Below are 13,600 nucleotides of genomic sequence, written 5' to 3'. Positions count from 1 at the left end.
TTTTACCTGCTACAACCTTTTCTGAAAAGTTATTCTTATTTTAAAAATAAATAAAATACATAAATAGAAAGTAGCATGACTTCCATTTAGAATATAACACATTTTATTAGTACATGAACATTGAACAAAATTATATAAATGTATACAGATTCTTTATTTGTTCAATCTTTACAAACCTGTTTTGAGAAGGAAGTATTAGTGACACAGCTTCCTGAAAATACCATGGGATTAAAAATATATAAAAATACTATTAATGACCACACATAGTAAGTACAGTTTAACCAAGTATCTGTACTAAAAAATCAACTCTCCATTAACCATTGCAAGTAAAAATGCATCACCTCTGGTGTGTATGCTATGGCTTGCAGGGGCAAGCAACTTTTAAGGCCTGGCTAGTAGCCAAAGGATTTAGCTGATGGCACTAACACACTTACAAAGATTAGATTTCATGAATTTTAAGTATGGGTGAAATACACATCCCTCTTCCGAATAAGAGACTTAGGGCTGTCACCCACTAAAATATACAGACCCTTGCCAGCCTTGCAATAGGTAAACCCATATGCACAGCAACACAATGGGCTTGAGACTTCAAACAACCATCACCTGGCATGCTTAGGGTGTACTCTAGCTTCTCTAAAATGCTATTTTGAGGACCATCATTTTAAGATTTCCTATAATATTGTGAAATTTAAACAGGGATACCACTAAGACCCCTTGTTTGAAAAAGCATACAGAGCTCACAATCTCATAGGGTTATCTTACAAAACTATCACAAAGTTCTGAAGGTCACATATAAATGTATTTAGTGTGTTGGCATCAAGTGGTAATCTAAGGTGATAACTAGATTTACCAAATCAACTGATGAGTGCCTGCAAAACAGTCATTATTTGAAATATGTATTTGCTCCCTTCCATTTATAAGTCTCTGGCTAATTCTGGACCAAATTATTAAATCCCACAAATTCCTAATACATAGTTATTTACTGTACTTTTTCAGCCGGTGATCAGTCATCAACATTGGTATTGCAATCACCTGGCTAAAATCTCCTCCAAAACTACCTTTATATGATAGTGGTTTTTTTTCAATTTTTTTTGTTAAAGGAACACCATAGTGTTAGGAATACAAATATGTATATGTAAGGGTTAAAAAGTTGAGTTTATTTACCTTTTCTCCCTCACAGAGCTGGCCCTTGGGTGCCACTCCACCTTTTTGGCTGAGATCATTGAGAGGAAAGCATTGGTAGGCTTGAGCGCATGTGTAGTACCCTGATGCGTTACGCCAATCAAATGTGATTTATGAGACCATCTGACTTAAATTGTGGGGTTTTGAAGTGCTTCTAGTGGCTGTCAGTATGTATGTTAACCCTGCAATGAAATAATTGCTGTTAAAACGATAGGGGGACATGGCACCCAGACCACTTCATTGAGATAAAGTGGACTGGGGGTATATAGTGTTTCTTTAACGCATCATGGATGCATTAAATAGCTAGTTCAATGGCAACATGAAACTATTTTTATTCAGTAACCTCTCTCATCAAGTAAAAGAATATTTACTAGATAGTGTATCACTTGAGATCTGAGAGAGAGAGAAAAAAAAACAACAGTGACACAACCCAATTTCTGTTCCCAATCCACAAGTATGTACCGGATGTACTTTCTCAATCTACTTCCAATAAGTATCTGTTCAAAATAAATAAATAAATTGAATACATATGTGTACACATACATATGTCTTGCTTGTTTTCGTTCTTCAGTAACAGAAACAAGGCCAAACAGAAGTTTTTATAAAAAAAATATTAAAAATTCACCCTCCAAAAAACAAAATAATAATTCAAACCCATTTTCAATGTACCTTGTAGTATGGGATATTATTTATGTTCAATTTAGTATTTTTTATTTATTTATTTTGAATCCCATACATTTTTAAGGTATGCTAAATAATTATAATTTGAGTGAGGAAAATATTTTATACATACATTAAACGTAAAATGTGATATAAATATATAATATGTATAGTTTTGCCAGATTATTATGTGATCATCCCTTCACTCCTGCCAAATGCGAGCGTAGTAGTGTTTCTCATGAAAAACAGATATGTGACCTGGTTAGATCTGAGGGTCTTTTTAGTAAAACACGAGAAGTATGGGAAAATCTAGAAGCAGTTTACTTTTTATGGCAAGCCTTTTCTAAGACATGTTTTTGTGTTTTGTTTGTCTTCTAGTACTTTAGCAACACTACAAGTACTGAAGTCAAATATTCCCTTTCTGAAGCTGTCCTTTTTGTGCATTTTTTCAAATTGTATAAATGCATGTATAAACTTATGTTTTTCCTTCTTATTTTGTGAAGGAAAATGAGAATAAAGCAAAACAAAAAGTAATTTTTTTTTTATCCATGTATATTTTATATAGTAAAATAGAAAACCTAATCAAAGTTATTCACTAAAGGCAGAATAAAAAGTGAATTTTATATTTAAAACCAGAGTGTCTGGAGTGAAAGCATTGCTGTCTTACAAATATTTCAAGGTTGGCTATTTAGGCATCACATTTTTTTTATTTACTATGAATTCTTTCCTTAGCAAATAACCCTTAAAATCTGGAAACTTTTGTTTGAATGATTTTGAAAAAGTATTGGTTAATGCACGGTTTGCTGTACCTTATCATAGAGTAACAATTTTCTTTCTGGGCGGTGTATTGTTGCACGTTTAAGCAAACAAATAATTTATTTTAAAGAGTATTTTTTTTTTTTTTTTAAAAAGAGACAACACCCTCACCCACCCAAAAACCCAACAACAAAATAATGTTTTTTTGGGATCTCTGAAAAAATAAATAAATGTGTTTTAATGAAGACACAATAAATTCCTAAATTAACTTTGACACACTTGTGACAATGTTCGGAAGAAGCTCGGCAGCTACAGGGTTAATTAATTGACCTGCCTGGTGCTGCTAAGATATCAACTGCCAAAACTCCAGGCTAGCTATTATTAATTTGTGTTAAGAAGGTAAGCTAAACAAAAATGATAACAAACAGTGTAAAGCTGGCCAGTCTTTATGTGATCTGTGAAAATGCAAAGAAATTTAGATCCACTTTAAGATATAGCTTTCCTATAATAATAGATGGTTTATCACTAAGCAGGGAATTGCCACAATTTCACTGTGAAATCGCAAATTTTAGGTTAAAGTATCCATATTGGTACAGTTCTCTAGAGTTCAGCTATTTTGCATTAATATTTGCTATTCTGCAGTCAATTACTTAGAATGAGGTGTTTAGTAAATAGCCCTTTTTGTTGCTCTGCGATATATTACTGGCCTCTATGGCAGGGACAGGGTTAATGCGAATGCCTCTGGTGCTAACATTCTGTCCTCACGCCTCTGATTAATGCTTCATGTCAATTATTTACAGACCCAGTCTTGCTGTGGAAGTTCCCCGAGGATTTCTCCGACCAGGTTGGTAACATCACAGAGAGGTTTGATTTTGTTAACATTAAAATCCCAGCATGGAACGGTGAATGTAATGATGTGTACAGCCTGCAGCTTCTGCCGGGATCCCTGGAGTGCCGCCACGAATTGGGTGTTGCACGTACATAATGATATATATATGAGTGTGCACAGAATACACAGTGCGATACATAGATATAAACAGTTATTTGTAAATACACACACACAAACACACCGTTACTGACCCATAGAGACTTTGGAGAAAAACCTCACACTGGTTTATAACAGACACCAGAAAAAATGAAAAAAATGCCATAAAAATATTGCTAGAGCTGTTTATAACTATTACTACATGCTCTATTCAGTTTTTGCGATATCAGCAATTTTTGCAAGTTGTTTTATTTTCTCCAAAATAAATATATCAAATATTGTACAAGAATAGTGTGTGCGCATGCGAGTGTGTGCATCTATTATACAAGTCTGTCTGTCAGTGTCAGTTGGTCTGTGGCATTTGTCCGCTGTGCCAGTGTTTTACTGTCTGACCTCACCGGTGGTTGCATTTGGTGGGAGTGAGATAGGGAACGTGCAATCTCTGGAATGCTAGTTAATAGGGACACAAAATAATCCAATAAAATAAATGCTTTGAAATAATGCAAAAAATTATGTATTATTAAAAAAAAATGCAGAGCAGTATAGAATGTGTTATGGTTATAAAGTATATCAGAATCCTAGAATGTTTCCTAAACCTTGGATCTTGTGATGTTGCAACTGACAAATCATGTTTTAAAATCCTGTTCGGCTTGGTGAGTCATGTGACGGACATGCAGAGCTTCACTGGAACATACAGGTCACAGGTTGCCTGAAAGTGTTGAGAGTTACACTCCCATGCAGCAGTTGTTATCCAGTTTCTCTCCCAAAAGTGATGTGCTGGGAGAGGGGCTGAGGAGACCATGGCAGTTTGAATTAGTCTGCTCCCCTCCTCTCCTTTCATATCATTAGTGAGGTAGTGGCTTAATTAAGGATAGAAGATGCTATGTCAGAGTATAACTCCCATCTAGGGGACATGTATGCCCCATTCTACCTTAAAGTTAAATGAAATCTAGTCTTTACCCTAGCTAAAATATTATGTTATCTGAAAACACACAGCTTAATGCTTCCGTTGTATGAAATCTGCTTGCGCCATCCTTCATTATGTATTCTTCATGAGGATCCTTTGTAACTCTCAAACACCTTCATTGCAGCCTTGATTTCAAACTTCAAGAGGGCAGATGATACACTTTAGGTTCACAGTCAATAATGACCTGTCAGAACCATAGATATGATGAACGATACATTACATTACCGCAGGCACACGACAGATTAAATGCTTTATTTCTGGTAAGGAAACACGTGGGAACAAAATCATTATATTCTGGACGGGCTTGTGTTCCTAAATAGACAGTTGCAGAGGAAACTGAACAGTACCTGGCTTCTGATATGGAGCAGGATACACTGAAGGTGGATTTAAAGACTTGTTAACCAGCGCTTGTATTTGTTTCTGATGGGATGATTTGGCAATCTGTGACCCTCCATCAATTTCTGAATACAGCTCATATTTCCTCAAGCCATTCTTATATATTTCACTGCCTCAAAATATAGCAAAAGCTTATATATAGAGAGAGTTACAACTATTTGGACAGATACAAAATATCTGTCCTTCTTTAATGGAAGATATCACAAGGGATATTTGGGGGAGAAATAGACACCAAGAAAATATAATTTTGAAAATATAATTTTAAACCTACCGGCTCTTAGTGGGCCGGATTTGTCTGAAGATGAAAGATATAATTGGACAAAACAGTCATTGAGACCCTGAGCAGTGGCCAAAAGGCAACATGAATAGAATAACATTCATATTGCTTAGACTCCTTTTCCTTATTCCAGACAGGGTTTTGAGCAACTATGGCCTTGGTTTTAATATTTGTGTACACTATTTTTTTATTGGTTTAATATTCTGAAAAATATTAAAATTTTGTAATATTTAGATTTTTTTTATATATTGATGTATGTTTTTATATATATATACACATATATATATATGGTTTATTTTTTTTCACGTTACTATGCTGAAAAAAGTTTTAAAAGTGTAGTCAAAAAGATTTAATCATTTGGAAAGCTAATCCAGCACTATTAAATCAAGACCTACACGTAGCACCATGTGGTTTAAAAACAGGCCACTTCCATTAGTATTTTTAGCTTACAGATCCACAAAATAAATGCTGTAACTTTCTAAACCTCTGCATTTCTAAGGTTACAGCAGTCCAGTGTTTATAGAAGCATGTTGTCATCAATAGATCACCAAGCCACTATAGCAGATCATCCCCTTCTATAGGTAAAGGTGCACCTGGGTCCACCGGGCTCCCAGTCTCTGTCAGTCCTTTGCAGACATAGCAATAACTATTTAAGTATTTTATTATTTTTGCACTTTCTTTTGACTTTTATATTGTAATTGGGCGCAGTCATACCTAAAACTACTTCGCTGCCTTTCAACGGGCCTGGTTTTGGGTTACGGGAGATTTGAGGGTTTTCTCAAACATCTGTAAAACTGTTTAACAAATATCTAAGTGGCTGCAGCCATCGTCTCCTTGCAACATAGACACTACAGATAAGCAATATTGGTTATGATGCTCAATGTCCCTTCGATGATATTCGCTCTGCATTAAATCTAGCTCAATTAACGTGACATCTATACTGCAGACATCAATTCTACAACTATAGTTACAGTTGACGCCTACATGTCTTATGGGAGGAAACTAAGGGACTTCTTCCCCAGGCTGTGAATTATGGTTAGGTAAGTGAATTGGTGACAGAGTTGCTAACTGAAAATACCTAAGCTGGACACCAACTCTGCAATTTTGTCTTAAATATGCCTGTGCTTTGATGTCAACTCACCACTGATCAATGTTGATCAAGGTTGAACAAACCCCTTAAAATGTAAATTCACTTGAATGCTATTTTTTTTTCTTCTAATCGCTTAGCAGAATAGTGAACTGAATATTTAAGAGAAATAAAATGACCAGACTCGCTCAGCTAACGTTGCAATAAATTGCATCTTACTGACTTCGACTGTGAGCTGCCAGCGGGGAGGTTCCACACCTTGCAATGTGAAAGAAAAAAAAAAAAAACACAGAAGAAAAAGCTCTGAAAATCTAAAAAGTGCTTCAACAGACGAAATCTACTAAAATAATAACTTTTCATCCATTAACACTGCCTGTATACGCAGGGCGACAAACCGAAAGGCAGCTTGATGCATAGACCTATATAGACTTATTTATAGACATGTGTTCTTTCTTTTTGGATTTTGTTTTTCCTTTGTGGTTAACGACATATTTTGGTTGTAATAAATGTCTTGGAAAATGTAAATGTAGAAAAACCATCAAAAGGATACAAATAAAACATCCGACTCAAACAAAACAAAAAAGCGTTACTACACAATTTTTCAGTTGGTTCCACCTTTAACCCCTTAAGGACACATGACATGTGTGACATGTCATGATTCCCTTTTATTCCAGAGGTTTGGTCCTTAAGGGGTTAAAATTAACAGTTTTTTTAATCTTTGAATTTTGAGATTGACCACACATTATTGCACTAGAAATGGTTATGATTTTCATAGTTTTAGCGACTCAATTTCCTGAACTGGGAGAGCTGAATCCACTGCTAGGCTTATTAATAAGAAAATGTGAGTTTGCACACTTAAATGCACAACATTCTGCCTGGGGCTGCCCCTGAATTTGCTGCCCCTGTCTCGACCCACGTCATGTCCGCTGCAGTCGCGGACGTCCGTGGCTGCACCAGACATACGTCTTTTAAGTACTCAACGCCTCTAGCCCAACAAAACAACCGTTTCAAGCTTTTTTAAGATATACACCCAATGAATACATGCATGAAAAATTAATTAATGTAATTTATTTTGGGCATATCTCCTAAACAGTGAATTTATTGGGAGGGGGGTTGCCCATTTGGGCTGAGTGTTCCTTTAAATAATTGTTACTGAAGCGCTTCAGTATATTTAACTTTTTATTGGTATGAAAGGAAACACGCTTATTGAATTTAATTTTACATACACATTTTAAAAACAATATACTTTATTTTTTGGCAGGGAGGGAGGGTGAGTGTGGAGGGGGGGCTGTGGAAGGTGCAGGGACGGACTGGGATTTGTGCAGGGAGGGAGGGGGGCAGTGCCTGGGAGGCAGGGAAGAGAGGGAATCTGTGCAAGAGAGGGAGTGGGAGAGGGGATCTCTGCAGGGGAGGAGGGGGGATCTTTGCAGGGGAGGATGGGGAGAGGGGATCTGTGCAGGGGAGGGAGGGGGAGGGGGAGAGGGGATCTCTGCAGGGGAGCGAGGGGGTATGTGCAGGGGAGCGAGGGGGTATGTGCAGGGGAGGGAGGGGATATGTGCAGGGGAGGGGGAGAAGGGATCTGTGCAGGGGAGGGAGGGGAGAGGGGATCTGTGCAGTGGAGAGGGGATCTGTGCAGGGGAGTTAGGAGGAGTAGGGTATGTACAGGGAAGTGAGGGGGACTGTTAGGTTGCAGGGAAGGCAGGGAGAAAGGGGTTTCTGTGCAGGGGAGGGAAGGATAGGGGGATCTGTGCAGCCGATGGAGGGGGAGAGGGGATCTGTGCAGGGGAGAGAGGAGATGTGTACAGGGGAGGCAGGGGGAAAGGTGATCTGTGCAGGGAAGGAAGAGGAGAGGGGATCTGTGCAGGGGAGGCAGGGGGAGATGGATTTGTGCAGGGGGGGCAGTGGGAAGGGGGATATGTGCAGAGGAGGCAGTGGGAAAGGGGATGTGTGCAGGGGAGGGAGGGAGGGTGGGGGACTGTCAGGGAGGCAGGGGGAAGGGGATCCATGCAGGGAGTGGGACTACCAGGGAGGCAGGGGGAGAGGGGATCCATGCAGGTAGTGGGACTATCAGGGAGGCAGGGGGAGAGAGGATCTGTGCAGGGGAGGGAGAAGGACTGAAATTGAGTCAGTGGGGGGGGGGATCTGCGCAGGGGTGGGAGGGGGCCTGCCAGGGAGGCAGGAGGAAGGGGATCCATGCAGGGAGTGGGACTACCAGGGAGGCAGGGGGGGAGGGGATCCATGCAGGTAGTGGGATTATCAGGGAGGCAGGGGGAGAGGGGATCTGTGCAGGGGAGGGAGGAGGACTGAAATTGAGTCAGTGGGAGGGGGGATCTGCGCAGGGGAGGGAGGGGGCCTGCCAGGGAGGCATGGGGAAGGGGATCCATGCAGGGAGTGGGACTACCAGGGAGGCAGGGGGGGAGGGGATCCATGCAGGTAGTGGGACTATCAGGGAGGCAGGGGGAGAGGGGATCTTTGCAGGGGAGGGAGGAGGACTGAAATTGAGTCAGTGGGAGGGGGGATCTGCGCAGGGGAGGGAGGGGGCCTGCCAGGGAGGCAGGGGGAGAGGGGATCTATGCAGTTAGAGGGGATCTGTGGAGGGAGGGATCAGTGAGGGTGCAGTGAGTAGGGGGCTGTGCAGGGAAGATCTTACCTGGTGTTTCTGTCAGGCTACTCTTTCTCCTCACTCGAGGCACAGGAGGCACAGAAAGTGACCTCACTTCCCATACCCAGTGGTGTATCCTGGTTTTGTGCTGCCCTAGGCAGGACAAAACTCAGGCGCCCCCCTCCGCGCCACCCCCACCCAACCCTTCCCCCCGCCCCACCTTCGAAATACACGCACACATATTCACTGACAGATACGCATACACTAGCTAACAGAAACACACACTCGCTAACAGAAACACACACACACTAACAGACACACACACCAACAGACAAACACACACTCACTAGCAGACACACACACACACACAGTCAGACACAGTCAGACACACACACACTAACAGACACACTCACACTCACACTCACTAACAGACACACACTAACAGACACACACACTAACAGACACAGACAGACACTAATAGACACACACTAACAGACACACACACACTAACAGACACACACACTAACAGACACACACACACACACACACACACTCTCTCACTTACATTAACATGTTTTTTTTTTATTTAATCCACCCCCCCCTAGCCTCCCCTGGCCTCCTTACCTTTGGGAATGCTGGGGGGGGGCTTCTCTTTCTCCCTGGGGGTCCAGTTGCTGCTAGGCGGGCGGCGCTGGCGGGCGGCTGGCGAGGGAGCACTTCCCCTGAGCACTCTGCTCAGCTCCCTCGTGTGCCGCAGAGTGAGGCTGGGAACCGGAATATGACGTCATATTCCGGCTCCCAGCCTCACTCTGCAGCGCGCGAGGGAGCTGAGCAGACAGCTATGGGGAAGTGCTCCCTCGCCAGCCGCCCGCCCAGCAGCCCGTCTGGTTGGACTGTTAGCCGCAAGGCTAACAAGACATTTGCCCTGGGCATTTGTTTGCCTTGCAACTAAAACGTCCCTGCCCATACCTCCTGCCTTGCCTCTTCCCCTCACTCACTGCACCACACGGAGGAGACCTGGCAAGCAGAGCAGGATCGCTGCCAGGTCTCACACAGAGGGTGGGAGGAAGTATTGGAGTCAGCAGGGTTCTTGCCGCACCCCCCCAAATGTGCCGCCTGGAGCGGACCACCCCACTCCCCACTTGCTACGCTACTGGTCCAATCTATACTGTAATATAATGAAGTGTCCTAAGAGGCATTGAAACTAACATTAACAGAATTGTTTACTAAAGTGAGAATAGCTGTGAATTTAGATTTAAAGGTACACTATAGTCACCAAAACAACTTCAGGTTAATGATTCAGGTTTGGTGTATAGATCATGCTGCTCAATTATATGCCATTTAGGAGTTAAATCACTTCGCTTATGCAGCCCTCGTCACACTTCCCTGCATGTGACTTAATAGACACTTCCTGTAAAGTGAGATCTAATATTTAAATGTCCTTTATTGTGCATTTTTAATTTACTTTTTCCTGTACTGTTAATAGCTTTCTAGACATTGGATGAGCCTCTTGTGTGTGATTAAAGTTCAATTTACAAAAAAACGAACTCATCCTCTTTCAAACACTACAAAATAAGTTTAAACTCCCATCTTTGGCTGCATTCGCATATAGACAAATAGGCTCATGGATAGGGAAACATCGGGAGACGAGGAGTACATGGAATCCTAAGGGGACCTTGTCGCTTTTCGAACAACTATGCAAAAACCCCAAAAAGCCGCCTGGTATCATATCCAAAATATACAATAGTTACCATCCTCACAAGGAGATACGGCAAATAACCTTTGTAAAAAAGTGGGACATAGGGAAACAATTACCAGATGAAGAATGGCGACACATTTTTGTGGCAAACAAATTGCTAACCCTCTGTTTTTCCCAGATTGAAATGTCCAAGAAGATGCTATACAGATGGCATATGGTACCCACCAAATTGAAACACATAGACCCCAGACACAAAGGCGCATGTTAGAGATACGGGCACGACTTGGGTGACACCCTACACATCTGGTGGACATACCAAGCTATTACCCGTATATGGGAAGATGCAAGGGACCTCATACAGAACATTGGGAAAGTTGCAATACCACTCGCGCCAGAAATATTGCTCCTACAACATATCCCACCACATTTATCCAAACCCCAACGGTATCTCGCTTATCATATAACCATGGTGGTAATCACAGCCATAGCTAAAGCCTGGCTCCAAAAAGACCCACCAGCAATAGAAACATGTATACCAAAACTTGATTTTATCAAAACATATGAATGTACAGCTAGAGCCCATCTACCGAAATACAACACGGAAATATACACTCAGCTGAATAGCAGCTGAACATAGATGAACAAACCTCCACACGTCGTATTTTGAAACTCCTAGATGTATCTTCCAAAATCATAGAAAAATAACAAAATAACGCATGATATAATACACGGCATACGAACACGATACATCCACAACTGGTTAACGGAAATACTTATAAGAAAATAGGAGCAATTCTGAAAACCAACAAGCAGATGCACCAAGTAGGAAAACAAATCAATCCAAACGAACTCGGGAAAACTCCCTACCCTTCTTCCCACCCCTCCCCCCTTCTAATCCTCCCCCCCCCTGTTTAGTTTTACTAAAAAGTTAAAATAGGTACGCACAGAAGCCAGGCTCAGAGAGTTGGCGCAATGGAAACGTGAACTAGGTCATACATGGACAAGGACATTTAATGGGCACAACATCAGAGAAATGTAAATTCTTGAAAGTAATAATGTACTGACCGAAATTAACATGTATATGTACTCAGCTTCCCGTGCACTGTATATTCGCGATTGTATTGAAATGTAGTTTTCTTCTGTATGTGTACCTTATAAAATACAAATAAAAAAAATAAAAAAAAGTTTCATTTACAGAGCAGGCAACAAAAACTTCTAAAGCGAGTAAAGGTCTGAATGAAAATGAAACATTTTTTTTCATGCAGGCCATGTGAGTCACAACCAGGGGAGCTGTGGCTAATGCTGCATGGACAGAAACAAACATGATTTAATTTGTAAATGGCAGAGAATTGAGAAGTGAAACTTCAGAGGCATGACTTATACACAAAAATTGCTTCATGAAGCTAAAGTTATTTTTGTGACTATAGTGTCCCTTTAAGGCTAGAATAAGCCAAAATAGAATTGACTTAGATAATTTTCATAATTTGTCTGTTTTTGGCCAAGTTTTGAAATTCACTTTGATTTCACTTTGAATTTCCAGCAATTCTCATTTCACTGCGTTATTTCTCAAGTGTATGGCTGCGCACTAATTAAAACAATTCACTGCACTGTGCAGCCTCCTACACAACAATGTGTGCTGCTAGCATTTTTAGCTGTGAAAGTCACTGAAGGAAGTGAGAGAAACACAATAGAGGATGTAAAAGGGCTCACTGACTAACAAATAATGAACCAAAAACTGAATCGCAAACTTTACTCTAAAACGGTCTGCGTTTTTAGCATTGTTTTCTCAATTGTCTAGTTTTTCTTAATTTTGGCAGTTAAGTTCTCGCTTACTTCTTTACAGGTTGAGGTTTGGTGATTTAACCCACAGTGATTCCACCAAGCAAATAGTTTCATATATATTGTGGTTTACAATTCACTGCAGGTGTAGAAGAAAGGTAGTTCCCCAGATGTTGCAAAACTACAACTGGTACGATGGGTATTCATGCTTCTATGCAAACAATATGAATGTATTTGTGAATGAGATCAGCAGTAATTTTTTGGGACTGTGCCCATTTTGTTTTTAAGGTAATGCCCTTAAATACACCTTATAATATTTAATAACATGTCCACCCCATCATTTACTATTGACAACATTTTTGTGTCTGCATACTTTGGTTGTTCTATCTGCTATGTCTTTGACATTGATAATGGCTGCTGTCCTTATTATATATAAGTATTATATCAATCTTCTTCACTTTTACATGGCTTATTTGTAAGCAGTTAAATATTGTGACTTCCATATATCTTTTGGAAATAACTTTTTGCATTCTGATTGTAATAAATGCATTCTAAAAATCCTAAGCGAAAACTGAATATGTATAGAGCGATAACTATTCACCTCCTTATTCCCCATAATATATACAGCAACTAGTTTGTAAATTTGTAACTAGTGGTCAATATAGGTAGATACAGGTCGTCTGAGTAGACATCGAAAATGTAGCCTCCTAGCAGAATGGCTGAAAATATTGATAAATAAGAGTGGAGAGGTTAAAAGTGCATGTTGAGGATTATAATGAAAAATATTCTGTGTTTGGAAAAATCACATCAGCATATGGCACCAGCCAAGACCCCCCTAAAACCACCCTTTTTCGTCTGCCAAACGTCCCTTTGTCTCAGCTTCATTGTTCCTGGGACTTATTGACAGTTGTAGAACGCAGCTCAGGACACGAGGGACACCCAACACCCCAGGGAGAGGCACAAGCGTGGATTATGGAAATATGAATTGATCTTTAAAAGAAGTGCCCCCCTCCTCTCTGCTGCGGAAAATACAATGAAGGGGGGAGAGAGGCTGTGATACGATGTGAAAACCAAGAATGGGCTCGGAGCTCACCCTTCCCAGCTGTTGGCAAAAATAAAAAATAAAAAAAGAAAATGTAGCGTTTGTACATCATAAGGACTCTTGAAAAGACGGAGGATAATGAAGCTACTTGTTAGACATATTTTGAAA

General features: G+C 40.6%; 1 protein-coding gene across 5 annotated transcripts in view; it reads left to right on the top strand.

The window, feature by feature from the left end:
* The window catches only part of DENND1B (DENN domain containing 1B), a 152,337-nt gene that overhangs the window by 38,771 nt on the left and 99,966 nt on the right, over nucleotides 1–13,600 (top strand). For all 5 annotated transcript variants that reach the window (XR_010084023.1, XM_063426097.1, XM_063426096.1 and 2 more), the window contains exon 3: nucleotides 3,399–3,442. Coding sequence is in view for 4 of the 5 variants with exons in the window: in XM_063426097.1 (XP_063282167.1) it covers nucleotides 3,399–3,442 (44 nt within the window). In the remaining variant the exon portion in view is untranslated. The remainder of the gene's footprint in view (nucleotides 1–3,398; nucleotides 3,443–13,600) is intronic.

The sequence above is a fragment of the Pelobates fuscus genome, chromosome 7 (assembly GCF_036172605.1).
Source record: "Pelobates fuscus isolate aPelFus1 chromosome 7, aPelFus1.pri, whole genome shotgun sequence".
NCBI classification, from domain to species: Eukaryota; Metazoa; Chordata; class Amphibia; order Anura; family Pelobatidae; genus Pelobates; species Pelobates fuscus.
Note: the sequence above shows the minus strand (reverse complement) of the source record. Positions and strands in the feature narration are given on the sequence as shown.